Source organism: Pocillopora damicornis, chromosome 2, assembly GCF_964200805.1.
Source record: "Pocillopora damicornis chromosome 2, jaPocDami1.2, whole genome shotgun sequence".
NCBI lineage: Eukaryota > Metazoa > Cnidaria > Anthozoa > Scleractinia > Pocilloporidae > Pocillopora > Pocillopora damicornis.
Window position 1 is genome coordinate 21329767 of NC_142671.1, and position 15396 is coordinate 21345162.

The 15396-nt window shown below is 37.0% G+C and overlaps 1 protein-coding gene across 2 annotated transcripts; it reads left to right on the top strand.

The window, feature by feature from the left end:
- Positions 1-34: 34 nt before the first annotated feature.
- LOC113683992 (prolactin-releasing peptide receptor) lies at positions 35-11245 on the top strand. Of its 2 annotated transcripts, XM_089197296.1 has the most exons (4): positions 35-131; positions 6050-6189; positions 8727-8782; positions 9074-11245. In XM_089197296.1, exons 3-4 carry the CDS (start codon positions 8749-8751, stop codon positions 10339-10341), a joined length of 1302 nt encoding a protein of 433 aa, XP_089053422.1. In that variant the 5' UTR covers positions 35-131; positions 6050-6189; positions 8727-8748; the 3' UTR covers positions 10342-11245. The 2 variants fall into 2 exon arrangements, with proteins under 2 accessions (XP_089053422.1, XP_089053423.1); XM_089197297.1 differs by lacking the exons at positions 35-131; positions 8727-8782 and adding an exon at positions 5788-5922.
- Positions 11246-15396: the final 4151 nt, after the last annotated feature.

Here is a 15396-nt window from a genome sequence, read left to right on the forward strand (position 1 = left end):
ATAACCATTTCCCTGATCTAATTTTGGGCTTCGAGATTAAATTTCATTTTATGGTTTTTTAGGCGAGAGACCGTTTACTGGTAGTTATCATAAAAAAAAAGAAAAGAAATCGAAAAAAACTGAGTTACAAGGTAGGGCTAGTCGTAACTCGAAATCTTATTATTGATATTAGAGGTAACTTAATTGTTGTAAATCCCAACCACTCTTGGTCTGTAACACCGATTGACAATGGACAACATCAGCGCACCTTGCAATAACTTTTATACGATACTGAATTTTCACCGCCCTTTACAGGTAAATACAGGCTGTTCCTCTCACAGATGCACTAGCTCAAGCTTACAAGAAACGCATTCCCCCAGCTTTTTAGACTAATTTATGAAACTTTGCTGAACAAATATTCGGTTATCAGCGAGAAAAGAGTCGGTCAATTTTTGTTCTACCGATTTCTATTATTTCCTTTCTGGAAAACAAATTATGTCGCAATTTGATGCAAAGTGAACTGAAGTTTCATGCAATCCAGTTCACTACTTTTTCCTGCTATTTAGGCTAATATGGTGGCCATGTTATGCACAAATACTCACTGAGTGTATTATAAAGTTAACAGATTCGGGATTTTTTCTATTACTGTTATACATCCGGCCAATTTTACGCTCACGCAACATTTTGATTCCAATTCCCTTTTCACACTTCTACGAGCAAAAATAGAATTAAAAAAAAAAGCATCTTTGCCCGTTTAAAGTTTGAATCAATGTCTATTCTAAAATATTTTTTGTAAACATGTCTCAGCCTAAGCACTTCTCGGTGTAAAGCGAGAAAAACAACCTTTAAAAGAATTTATAAATCTGTGGGTGTCTAGACGAATCAGGTTTGCATTTCTGGTGACACCAGCAGAAATAACAACGCTTGCTGTGTTGATTGAAAAAATAATGCCGCATATTAACATGAACATTCTTCGTGTTAAAAAGGCCTAAAGCTCTCAGTGAGACAAAATTTTAACGAGTATACACAGCAAAACATCGGTTAAAAAAATTACTCAAAGGTTTTGCTTAACATTGGGGCAAAATACAAAACTAAACTTCTTGTCGTGTCCTTTCAGCTGTTTGTACACTGAATTGAAAGTATTCAAATTTACTTAGTTAAGGAATTTTTTTCTATGGTTTTGATTCTGAGGATTAGAGGAAAACCGAGCAAAATAAAATTAATCTATTTGGTGTCCCCGTAAACTTTACATTTGAAAACTTCACTCCTCAGAGGGGCTAAAATTCAAAGGAAAAGATACATGCTTTTCCAATGTTTAGATACTGTTACATTTGATTTGAAAAATTAGAACCTTCCATGCATCGAAAACAAAGCAAGTTTTTCAAAGAGGGAACCTAACGTTGACTCACGAGTGTGCAAAAGTTCGATTCCCGTCTTAAAAAAAAAAAAAAAAAAAAAAAAAATGAAAAAATGGAGAAGGAGATGGAAAAATAAATGTACCCAACCATAACCATAAACATAACGTGGCATCTCGGCCAAAGTGGTTCTCCGCCGAAGTACAATTGTTCAATTATACATGTGGAAAAAAACGTTATATCTTGTGGAAAGTGAATACACACAGCATGATATTAACCATGGTTTAAAGGTTTCAATAAGAGTCGGTCCCAGGTGGTCTACCGTCTCTCACTGTGGTATGTCTAGCCTTCAGGCAGGATCTCGTGCTTTGGTTTTCCCTTATTGCACAACCGCCCGCCACAGCATCAGTTACCGCTCAGGAAAAAAAATTTTGAAACCCCAGCCATAGTCCAGTACCGAGTTAAATCTGTGGCCTTCCAGAAATTATCTTAAAAGAGCAAATACATCCCAGCCAAAGGGGTTGACAAACTGTAATCGCTTAGTGAAGTATAAATGTGGAAAGATTTCGTATCTTTCGGGTGGTGAATATACACACCATGACCTCGACTATAGCTCATAACCGAATTAAATCCGTGGTTAAATAACTCCGTCACGAATCATACAAGAAATCTTTGTTGTCGTCAACGCTTTCGCCTAAAATAAGTCGGTTATATCTTCTTATGTCATCCCGGTCATTTTATTAACTTGACATAGATATGATAATACTTCCAAGCTTATTTTAAACATGAATAACTCTGATGTGACTCGAATAGGCGGTCATTGAATATTCAGCCGAAAGGGCTCTAGCTAGAACTGTACTTTCACCTGAGAGGTAATTCATCCCGGTTTATGTTAAAACTGCGAAAAAGTAATCGAACGCATTTGCCTAGGGCTTTTGCCTTCGTAGGCTTAGTTAGTCAAAGGTTGTTCTGCCGCATTGTTCCTATATAGAAGCTGTCATTAATGTACATCTGATTTATCTGTGTCAATTTAAGTCCAAAAAAACAAAAACATATCAGTGCCACTTGATCTCAATAATAATTCCGAATTAGTTTTCCACAGAAATTGAAATCTTAAAAGATTAACTAGTCCTTTCTTTGGGCAGTCACATCTTGCGTACCACGACACCACTCTTTTGTTCAAATTTATTTAGGCTTACAATTATCTGAAAAAATTGAGCCCGTTGTTAGGTCAATACTGAAAAACACAAGCAAACAAAAAAGTGTCGAGTAAATGTGGATATTTTTTTATAACATTAACGATATCACAAAGAAGAGCTGGGCTGTTTTGTTAATGTTGACTTCCATGCAACCATCTTTAATATATCATTCAAACATAAGCCGTCAGCTTTTATGATCACTATCAGGCAAAACATTGAAGAAAAAGATGGTGTTTCCCGCTCGGCAAAACTTTAGACCCTACTCGCTTACGTGAAAAGAGATAAGTTCGGAGAATAAAAACATTACTTGCTTTTATTGTCTTGTTTTCGCATTCTGCAACCTATTTACACAAAATTACATTTGATTGTTTGCGTCATTGAGGGGAAACCGCTTTGCGGGTGCCACAAAACCAAGTCTTCGTTAATTGGCGCACACTACTCTCTGGAGATTTCCTAAGTAAGGAGTTAACGCATGCAATAATAGATTTCTTAAAATTATTATGCACAGTTATCCAATTTAAGTGTTGTGTGCATCAGCTTTTTTGTTTTTGAGCACTTTTTCATATGAACGCGGCTCACTCCTATGACAGTTATCTTATCCTAATGGATCGCACTGAGATGAGCGCAAAGCGCAGCCAATGACCTTTTTTTGCGCTAAAAAGATGAACGTTATTTTGCAAATTTTGATTTAGACCAGTTGCCACACTTCATCTTGCGATCGCTAAGTTCTTAAACGACTTGGATCGGTCGCCTGAACTCAAGTGGTTAAAGAGGCTCGTGACGTGATTTGGACACGAATAGAGCATAAGGAGCAAAGGTAAAGTCAGTCAAGAGCAGCATCTTTCAGTAAATTTCCCAATGAAGAGATAGGCTTCAAAAAGTGAACTGTTAATCCTTACGTCGGCGGTTATGGTAATTCTTTCACTAAGACGCTTACGTCGCTAAACCACCGGTATGAACCTTTCATATGGGTCAGAGCTCAATAATACAAGTGTTTTACCCTTTTCAAATTCCTCAGTTTCATTCAAGAGCCCTTTTCTCATAATTCATCATAACTCATACCTTCATACGATAAGGTTGTAAAAAACTGAATAGCATGTGGTCTGTCATATATTGAATACGTTAATATGGGTAGTAGTGTAGAACTCTCTTCTTATAGAAGTTATCCAGTTCGAGCTACAGTGTACTTAATGCCTTAAATATGAAAATATGAACCAACATCGTTTTCTTAATATGTTTCTGTAAGGTGAATGTAAACTCCGTTTCAAAAGTGTGTTAAAATTGCCACAGTCACTTGAAAGTTCAGAAAAACATCGTAGTCCTTCTTAGGAAACAATTTTAATTTACAATTACCCTTTCTCTCGCTAAATTTTTACATAGTAAGAGTCTGCCGAATTTAAGAAATATCCTATTGTTAGCATAACATGTTAGGATAACATGTGAGGATGACAGTTTGTCAAATTCACTTTCCCTACAAAAGGCATGATGATTTTTTGTTGTATCACCTTTTGCAAGTTCTATTTGCAACTTCGTAAACACGATTCGAAAGAACGTCTGGTAAAAACGAAATAAAAGCATTCAAAACAGGTTTCCCTAGTTTCCGACTCCCCATCAAGAAAAAAAGAAATATACTCGGTAGATTCTCGTTTAGTGTGCGGTTCACAACATTGCTATATCATATATTCCTATACTGGCAAATAATGATAAAAGCTGTGGTCAACACCAATTATAAACTTAACTAGAGGTGGAAAACGTGAAATTTTTTTTCATAACGATCGTGTTCCTAAAAAAAAAGCAGTAACTTGTGCTCGTTGAAGACACAACTATGATCTTTTCCACCACAGGCAGTTTTCGGCTTTTACAAGGGAGACTACATAGAAATGGAAGTTTATTGATAAATGCAATAACATAACGACAAAGAAAAATCTAGTAATGACGTATTTATTTATATTGTTCTCTGCCGCCCACAAACATTCCCCCTAGGTAACAAAGAACATCTTGCTAGGGACAAAGGCTTATTTACATTATAAAATCGTCACCGTTTTCTTTGTAATTGCGCAAAATTTCATTCTGACAATAGGCGCATTATAAACCGCAGTTAAAAATGCGCCGCTTCTTCCTCCCCCCTCCCCCCTGGCTCTAAAGCTCCTGACAGCAGCACTATGCATCATCTACGCAATAGCCTTTCATGGTATCAAGACTAACTTCTTTTAGGGCGAAATTGATGCACGTGACATGGTCCTCCTCGCCTTTTCATGTTTTGCAAACGCAACGAAGATGCTAAGTGCTACTTAGCACCTGCAGATTCTTGATTAAGAAAGGTTAAAACATATATTTTCTGACAGAATGCCTATTTGAATCTTTACTTAAAAAAGAAGCTCAGAAATTCTGGCGATGTCCCCGAAATTACCGAACGATTAAATTGCTATAGTGGGTATCTTCATCGCCACATTACTTTAATAAGGATTAGTAGCATTTGATATCGATGATATTGTGATATTAGCACCTTTTCTCAGTTTTTTTAGATTCGTAACAAAAAATCCTGATTATGTGGTACTCGTTTTGGTGGCAAGTGTAATCATGTATACAATGCTTTTGAAACGCCCGAAATCCAGTACCAGTTATAACCTTAATTAGAAGTATCCTGCTGAATATAAATATTGTTTCTATGAATAGCGCTCAAAATTTATCAGGTCTTGCGCTCCGCTTTCTGCAAGCTGATACTTGGTTCAATCTCAAGCGGTACCGCTACTGAAAACATAACTAAATCATTTTACCTAAAGAGAGAAAATAGCTTCTTTGAATTGAGAAAATTGAACCCAAGACATGATTTTTTGAACAAACAGAATTTTGCAAAAAAGTGTTTACCAAATGTAAAAAAGATGAAATAATAAGAAAAAAAAATCTGCTATTTATACAAGACAGATAGACCAATTGAAATTTATCAATTTCGACTTAATATTCTATATCGTAAACTAGGCTTGAAAGTGGTCACTATTTGCCGATTCGTTCATTAAACAGCCTTTATTTTACTTTATCCCAATGATATGAGTTGAGTTTTCATTTTTTTCAACGTTTTACCACTGAGTCACGTTGCTTCAAGAACAACAACTGAGAATATTTCTTTGCCAACAAAAGCATCATCACATCTCGGTTCCGTTTGGTTTTAAAACCCTCTCGTTTTTAGATTAAACACCGGACACGATATTGCAATCTTCAGTGACAGTTGCGGCGTACATGTTTACTTTCTATCTTTAATTTTTTCCATATTGAGCGCGTTAAAAGCAATAAAACGTTTTAAGCGAAGTGCATACGAATATTAAGGATTGTTTTGCCAACGTGGCAAGACCGCTGATGGGGAATTATGTCTTGGATGAATGCAGCTCAAGGTGCCAAAGACTACTTCCTCTATACTTGTAACAAATTTGTAATCTGAATACGTGGTCACATACTTGCTAAAGGTTAATTTCCTGTTAGTGTAACGACATCACACATTGTTTTCTTTCTTGTTTGCAGATTTGTCAGTCAGAGAGAAACAGAGCACGACACAGTTTATTATCCACGCTCGTCGAGGCTTCTAATTGCGGAGTTGTGAAATTAGAGAATTTCAGCTGGGCGATCGTTTTTCCGAGAAAAGCTTGAAAATACTACATCAGGTTAGTTGTGAAATCAAATTCAAACCTGTGGTAATGTAAGTTGAAGTTAGGTGGCCCTTCGTGCCACTTAAGAAAATGTGCTTCTCGCAGATATCTACTCACACCGAACGGTGTAGGTAATTGGGCACACGATGACCGCTAAATCAGGATTAAAAATCTCGATTGTGATATTATTTTTGTACAAAAACATTTCTCAAGGCGAAAGTTTCGTGAGGTTTTATCTGTGGGAGTTTTATCGGTTAGACAAACTTTAAAGTACAAAATGTAAACAGAAAACCTGTCTACCAGCAAAGCTGCAAAACCAGATTAATCTGCACCGACCTTTAGTTTGATCGGCCGGATTTGTAACGATACTCTAAGCGATGTCATATTTTAGACTTCACTTGCGTCTAAACACTTCAGCTCTAATCTCACACCTCACAAAGAGCCTCTTGCTTACCCGCTTTTGGAAATGGTTGTGTTATTTCGTCAATGTTGGAGTTAACATACCGAATTCTCTTCGTCTTACAATTCCAAAATTGCATTCCCGAAAACTACCTAGTTGGAGTATTTTGTAGTCAATTTGACATTGCAATCCGGCGTTATTTCGAAGTATAAATCAATTCTTTAACAGTAAAGAGCTTTAAACGCCACTGCCACCTAAAAAACGGTCGCAAGGAAGATTACCCAAAGAGGAGAAATAATCTCTACAAAGGAGGCAGCGTGCGATTTTTTTTCACCATTTCAAAAAAGGGATGATTCGTGCTGCGGCAAACATGTTAGAGAATCAAAGGAGATCAATCTGTTTATATAGTAAATCAAATACATCCTGTGCAACAAATTGATACAAGAACAAACAAATCAGGTCAGAACAAAACTTGTTAAAGAGGTTCTTTCCTTTTTTTTTGGTTCGTTATTGGCATTTCTTTTGCCTTGTCTAGTAATTCTGGTTCAAACTGTCACGCTAGGAAACATTCTGTTTTCCGGTTTTCGACAACTGTTCTTCAGCAACAGGGTTTTGTTTTATTTTTCTTTTCTTGTGACTACAGGGAAGGAAAGCATCCAAAAAGAACCAGTGTCAACTGAATAAATAATCTCCATATACTTCCGATAAAGATCTAGAAATGCCGAATTTTAAACCGCAACGATAGAATAATTTGAACTAAAAAGAGGGCACCCTGACTTGCAAACCTCTAATCACTGCATGTATGATCATATTCTCTCTCCCTGTCTTCTTTGGCTTACAATAGGTCAAGCAAAATATTTTCCCATCGCTCATTTCACAACAATTGCAAATAATACAACAATAAGGGTTGTCAGTCGCTCGTGATTTTTCTTTTTTTTTTTACTGTTTGCTCTCATGATGGCTAATTTGTGTTCCGCGCCCGTTGTCACTCACTTCTGTCAAACTTGCAGTTCGATTAATTTAGCATTATAAACTAAAAACTTTTTTTTTATTTCGTTAATTTTTGCATCACTGGTCATTGCCTATAGTTTTAACGAGATCATATATTAAAGCTAATTCCTCCCTAGGCTTACACAAATTATTTTTAATCACTTTGACTGACAGAGGTAGCTTTGCTCTGGACGTTTCAAGAGCTATTCTGCAAATAAACTTTCTTTAAGGGTTACCCGTTTTATACCTTTGTGAGCAATGTGTCGCGCTGTGCTAAGAGGAAAGTTTCATTTTGTTCAATTATGAATTGCGTTTACCGTGAATTGTTTCCGTGCGCAGGGACTTAACAACAAAGGCGCGAAACATAGAGGACCGAAGCTACCTGTACCAGCATCTAATTTCTCCTTAAAGTAATGCTGCTGAATGATTCACTAAGATTATGAGAACAAAGGAAATGATCGCCAACCTAAGAAACTTTAATGGTTAAACGAATTCTCATTACCAGCACCAAAAGAAATGTACAGAGAAGAACAAGGAGAAAATAGTTACTGATTTTAGGGTGTAAAGGGCTAAGAAATACCTTCCTCTTCCTCTTGTTGTTATTCGCATCACTCTACCTGCCTTATGATAATTATTATAAGAACAATGATGATGATAAAAATAATAATGATAATAACAATTGTAATAACGGAAATACAGCTTTATGAAAATCAAAATTCTACCTACATAATACATTGCTCAAAATGATCTTTTTGACATGTAATTTATAAATATAAAAAACTATATCATTTTTGTGTTATCTCTGTACACCCTGAACTTAAAAAAGGCAAAAAGATAAAATACTCCATTCAAAAAAAAGAATGACTTATTTACAAATAGAAAAAGCTAGACTCGTAATGTCTCTATACAATATGTAATTCGTATTAGACATTCCCTGTTTCTGACTTTATGGTATTTAACAAAAGTAAAGAACAGATTCAAGTTATTTAAACAACGTTCCAAAGCCAAAATCAAATATGACATCAAGAAATTGCAGAAGTATTGAGCAAAAGCTTTTGCCTCATTTCCAACCAATTTAATTTCATATGAGCTAAAGCTACTTCTGTCTTTTCATAGTTTCTCTTATGCCTTTTTTGTTTCTTTATTTTTCAATACATTGTAGGCTGCGAAACTTCTCCCTCAAAATGAACAACAGTTCCAATGTATCAACAACAAACGGTAAGGATCTCGTAGCTCTATATATGCCGTCCATTCCGTCATTGTTGTCATGCGTTTTGCCTGTTGCTGAGTGATGACTTATTATAGAATTGTCGCCATGATGAATTCAAACCGAGCATGAATAATAAGAAGGATCTGCAGGGTCGGGTCGGAGGGGAATGTTTCGCCATTTTAATCTAACACTCATCTATAAACAGTGTAAATAGGGATGGTTGCTTTCACCGCTCTTAATAAGGCGTGCTATTGGTTATATATAATTATGCAATTTGTGTTTTTTTTTCTTTTTTGCAGCAACAACCGCCGGTGCTCCACCACAGGGTACTTCTCATGAGTTCAAAATTGGTATAACATGTGCGTATGCAGTTATTTTTACCATCGCTTTCCTTGGAAATTCATTTGGGTTGTACGTTGTGTTAAAGAAGTCTTCCTCTACCAGCGTCACGAACTTGTTTATCGCCAACATGGCCGTTGCAGATCTGATGTTGACGTGTACAATCATGCCGGTTCAGGTGAATTTCATTCATGGGGATGTTTCTTGGATTCCAGGAATATTGGGAAACGTGACTTGCAAGCTGGTGTTCTACTTTATCCCAGTTTCAATAGCGGCAACTGTGTTCACGATGATGTTCATTTCCTTCGATCGATTTTACGCCATATTCTATCCACTGAGAGAGAAGATCTTCCGCAAGCCAAAAATATTGTCGGCCACAATTTGGATTCTATCTTTAGTGCTGATGGTCCCATATCCTATGTTGTACCAAATAGAGTATTATCCTCGAGAGAACAAGCATTTTTGTTTACAAGTGTGGCCATGGCAAGACAAAAACGATGTTACAAATGCTGAAACCTATCGCGTACTTAAGATCTTTCACACTACGATTTTCGTTGTGCTTTACGCATGGCCCCTTACAGTAACCATCGTCATCTACTTCTTAATTTGCCGTAAACTATGGCTTCGAAAGATCCCGGGAAATGTGACAACTACCAATCGCGCTGCGGCTGAAAAATCCAAACGCAAAGTTGTTCGGTTATTAGTCATAATCGTCTTGGTCTTTGCAATCTGCTGGTTCCCAAATTATATTGATCATTACATTTGGTTCGTGCGACCTGACCTTCGGAACTCGATACCGGAGGAAGCACAGCTAATGTTTTTGTGGCTCGCGCACGCAAACAGTGCAATAAATCCATCACTTTATATTTTGCTGAACAGCAAATTTCGCAAAGAACTTTTCATCACGATGACTTGCTGTCCTCGTTATCGAGTCAGGCTGGCACGCTTTTTGTCGGCTTCGTCACAGAATGAGGAGGAGAACAGTTTTACAACTGGAGGTACCATGTGGAAAATGATGTCGTTTGGTCGAGTAACGGCGTACACGTTGCCGCGTAGTCCCTCAGAGAAGCGGGAAAGAGGGCACACTAACCTGTCTTTGTCATGGATGAGCATCAAAGAAGGCCACTCGTACCCAAATAGTCCACCACCTCAGAACCAGAATCCTAACTCCTCACAGAACACTGGTAAAAGTGGAGAAGACATGCACCAAGTGTACCGTTTGTCTTAAAAGCTGGTTTATAGATGTTTTCCTTGGTTCACAAGCAAGGATAGTTGCATCTTTGAACGACATGACAAAAAGTCTGCCGGCTTAAATGCGTTGCCATTCCAAAGAGGTGACAGGCCTTAATGGTTGGATTTAAACTTTAATGTGTGAGTCCATCGGATTATTTTGTCCACGGAATTAAAACAGTTTTCCTCTGCCTTTGGGACAGTCCGAATGACTTGAACTGATCTATCAATAAGACAAGGTTACTCCTAAAACTTCGTCTTTGTTGTAGCGTAGCTGCACGTTACGTACAGAAACAACTAGACATTTTGTTTCCTTTAAATAAGTTGAACATATGTGATGGCTTACAGTTTAATCCTGCGCGAGGGTTGAAACAAATTCTAAATCAATATACTAAAATGTTTATGTAAGTGGGTTGATAACATAAGCTATAAATAAACGTATTATCCAGCATATCATTATAAAATAAACTTACCGTAATAATGTAAAAATATATTAATTGATTTAGCGGACTACATTACACAATACGTTCATGATATTATAATAACGTACATTATGAAGGACAGCTATATCGCTTGAAGGATAGGAAGGAATTTAGCTTGGGTAGCTTCATTAAAAATTCTAGCATCAGCTGATGCACGTGTGGATCATGAAAATAGCGCTCAACCCACAGGAGGCTGATGAATACTCTCCGCATTTGCAAGATTTCTTGATACCGTTCGTTATTGACTGTAAATATGTATAATAAATAAGATCGAAGCTGATCATTTTTCCCTAATATTAATCAAACTTCACATACACCCACGGAAATTGCGCAATAAATGTTATCTATAAAACTCTGATCAATATACAATTTGTCAAGGTGAGTGTTGAATCAGTGAAATTAAAGTTGTTACAATCAAAACTGTGATTAAGTTGGTGTACATTGAAATGTTTTTCCAGCTTTTCAAAAAAATGCTAAATTACCTGAGACTTCTAGTCAAATCTCACAATGAAACTATAAGGCCTTTTTTTTCTTTTTAGCTCATTCATACTGAAAGCAATGAATGACGTATCGTGGTGGAGCAGATATTGACGGAAGTTGTCGACCGTGGACGGAGGTTGTATTCCGTGGACGGAAGTTGCATTGTGGACCGTGAACGGAAGTAAACTCGCATGCTACCCCTCCCCAGTTAGTGAAAGTCAAAATTAATTTCGTTGAAGCTCAGAAACTCACGTTGAAAGAAATAAAATGTTTATATGGTTTCATAAAATAATAACCTCAATTCACATTTTCGAACTTCTGAAAATGCAACTTGAATCAAGAAGCCGAAATGTTCACACTTAGGAGACCCGCGAAAGAGCATCAAAGGTCGCCATATTGGTAAGCCGCGCATTTGCGTTCGTCTTCAGTCTGTATAAAGTAATCATAGCTCTATCATTGTACTTTTCCTCGTGAGCTCCTCAACATACAGTCCACACATCAGTCATAGCGGCCAAGATAGTCTCACTAGAATCTTTTTTCGAGCTCCAATATTTCGGTCCGGACTTGAGGCTCGCTCGAACAAAAACAGCAATACCAATCCGGTCATTAAAAAATGCAGACTGCTGACTGCAGACCGGGTACAAAATGCAGACTGAGAATTTATACTGTTTTTTCGTCTGATACGTGATAACATGTCATCTTGCAACTTACCGAGCGTCACGCAATTGCTTTTCCGCGATTGTCTTTCATGATTATTTGCACTATTGTGGAAAATTCCTTGCCCGTTTCTTGATCACAGTCGTTCTTAATATAATTTCAAGCCTTCATATAGTCTTCTCACTTTGCGCGCGAGTTGGTTGGTGAGATGTCGGTACAGAATTTACTAACTCATTAAAAGTAGATGTAGATGGAGATTTAAAGGAGATGTCACTATTGAATATTTAATACGCGAAAATGGTTCATACGTTTCATCGTTTTAGCCGATATGTGTTCATTTTGTTGACAAAAATACGGATCAAGACCAACTGATTTTTCCATATCATGTGCCTTATATTGTTATTGGCTTAGTACATGAGGAACCAGCGAATTTTTAAAGGGAAAAGCGAAAAGTTGCTTTCGTGACTGGCCATTTGCTTACTTTTCTGGTGGTTTTATCTCTCTTTCGTTACTACGCAAACACACGCACCAACAAAAAGGACACTGTCTGCCTAATGACCTCTGTTCATCCTACCTTCAGCCCACACAACCTTTTTTCCAATTCTCATCACGACGAACGCACAAGTTTCCTTATCTCACAACTGCCCAAAAATAGGAGAGAATTTTTTCTTAAAGTCTTGAAAGTTCACATAAACCGAATTCAACTGTACCTATATTCAACAAATCCAAGAAATCGATACAAACCTAAGCCAAAACATGAATGAGCTGGCTCTAAGAGCCCTGGCTTTGATTTCCTCGTGCATTCGACACCAAAATGTTAATTAAACAAGAGTAAGCGTCAGCTCACCACTGCTCAAGAAAGTAGTAAGTTCGAATTCCACGACTGAAACAGCTTTGCTGGGAAATTTGACCAGACGTAACTAAACTTGTATTTGTACTGTTTCCTGAACACATTTCATGTCAATCATTTTTTTTTATAATGCAAAACGGAAGGATGGTTCAATCACTAACGTCATAGCACTGACGTCAACGGTAGAAAATTAAGCTTACGAGTTTGCTTCCCGATATTGAACATGAGGTAGAATTCAAATCTTCGCTCAAATTTTTTACAACGAATAAATTGTTTTGGAGAATTCAGATATTAAATGAATGAAATTATGTTAAAAAAAGTAAGTTTCTAAATTTCTGATCATGAATTACTTTTTATAAAAGATTATTACCTCAAGGACGGTTTTTCTTTTTTTCGGCGTGATAATTTCGAAACCAGTTTTTTGCAGGCAACCAAAGTGATTTGAGAGGAGATACACATGTAGTGGACTGAATTATTAAGTTATCCAAATCGAGATCTATTGAGATCATGACCGAATTCTTTGCTTTAAAATAGCGCCTAGCCAGTAAAACAACACATTTTATGAAAAATGGCAACGAAGCAAGGGATGTACTCAGCGACTCACTTAAGCGTCATCATACCTGTGGGCAGAGATCCGGACCGCACTAGAAACCAGTCAGATTTCAAGATTCGCGATTACACCCTCTTGGAAATAAAATATACGTTACTAATTTCCCAAAAATTCCTTCTGAGCATCTTCTATATTTCATCGTATATCCATAATGACGTGACAAATTGTCAGCGCTCCCTCAAGTGGCGATCTCTGTAAGAGCGGTCTAGGCCGCATCGGAATAAATTTTTGCCACAAACTTTGACCATTAACTATCTTTGGTAGAAAGTAAATAGAACCACATTGGTTTCCGGAAATACTTTTAAAATAATTTTGAGGGCTCTCAATAATCAAAGCTGCAAAAGGCCCTTTTTCGACCTTGCGACATCGAAAATTCAAAAGTTGACAAGCTCGCTTCTCGTAACATACTGCATGCAGCAAGAAATCGTTTGCATTCCTACATTTTGTAATATCTAAGGGGTTTGGAAAGCATTTTAATTTTGGCGTGTGTTTATTTAGAGGTTCGCCATAATTTATCTAAAAACACCCGTCAGACAGCTTCTGAAATTGGTCAAAAGTACTCTTTCTTTCTTGGATGTTATTTCTCAAGTCCAGACCAGGCCACTAAAGACTCCGGTTCGTTTCTTCAAATAAGATGTTCGATAGCATAGAAACATAAAAACATCTTGCACTATTTAATTTCCTTTGCCGTGGTGACTTCAAACTTTTGGTGACTTTGCTAGCGTGACTGAAGAATTATGCAAATTATCTGTTGAGCAAACTCTGACAGTTCTATATCAATAGCTCCATGAATCTTAGATTTAAACCGTTTAAAAAAACAGATAGTAGGAAAGAGCTTTTAGAACACACTGACTGATACTCTAAACATTTTAAACGGCTAAAATCCGGCGAATGTTCACAAAAAAGGTGAACAAAACGTATCATTTCTCGCTGCAGTGTGTGTTACATGGAGCGAGCTCGTCAACTTTTGAAATTTCGATGCTGCAAGAGGTCATAAAGGGGCCTTTTGCAGCTTTGATTATTGAGAGCTTTCAAAAAAATTTTTAACGTATTTTTAGGGACTAATGTGGTACTACTTACTTACTACCAAAGATAGTTTAACGGGCAAAGTTTGAAGCAAAACTTTATTTCGATGAGAAATGCCCCTGGACCGCTGTTTCAGAGATCGCCACTCAACGAGCAAGTTAACGTATGAGCTAATGATCATGGATTCAGTTGAACACAACTTTGTGTTCCATGTGACGAACAGGCATAAACCATTTTTCAGGTATTGATTTGATCAATATGTAAGAAATACAATTAAGGAAAAAAGAGAAGATCTAATCTCAGTGAAATGTGACACAGTGGGCGTAGTCAAAAGCAAAGTTGTTAACACTGTCGCATAAGCTATTATTATTGGGTCATCAACATTTGAATTATATCGTCCATCATGATGCGAAAAGAATGGAACGCACTTCTTTAATGAAACTTTCCTGTCTGAGTAAATGTTCTCAAACACCTATATAAAAACTGGTTTCCTGCATACGGCGTTATTGCAAAAAAAAAGGGGCGGTACAAATCAATTTTTAAAAGTGTTCCTTTCATCAGTATGTAAAAAAATCAAGTAGAGGAAAAAGATTAGATCTAATTTTAGTAAAATACGACACATAATGAACATAGTGGGAGTAAAATTTACTTACACCGTCGTATAAACTACGATCATTGTGTCGCTAATATTTGAATGATATCGTCCATCCTGACGTAAGATGAATTGACAGCACTTCCTGATTAACAGTTCCCGTCTGATTTAATGATCTCGAACACCAATATAAAGACTGGCTTTCTGTATACGGATTCACTGCTGTGAAAAAGGGCGTTCGTCAAGAGTTAAAGTGAGGTAGAAGGAAAAGTTACATTTATAATATTCACTTCTTCTTCAGTGGTATGTAAAAGGTCAATAATTTGATCAAACTAGATCTACCTTCAAACTTCTGC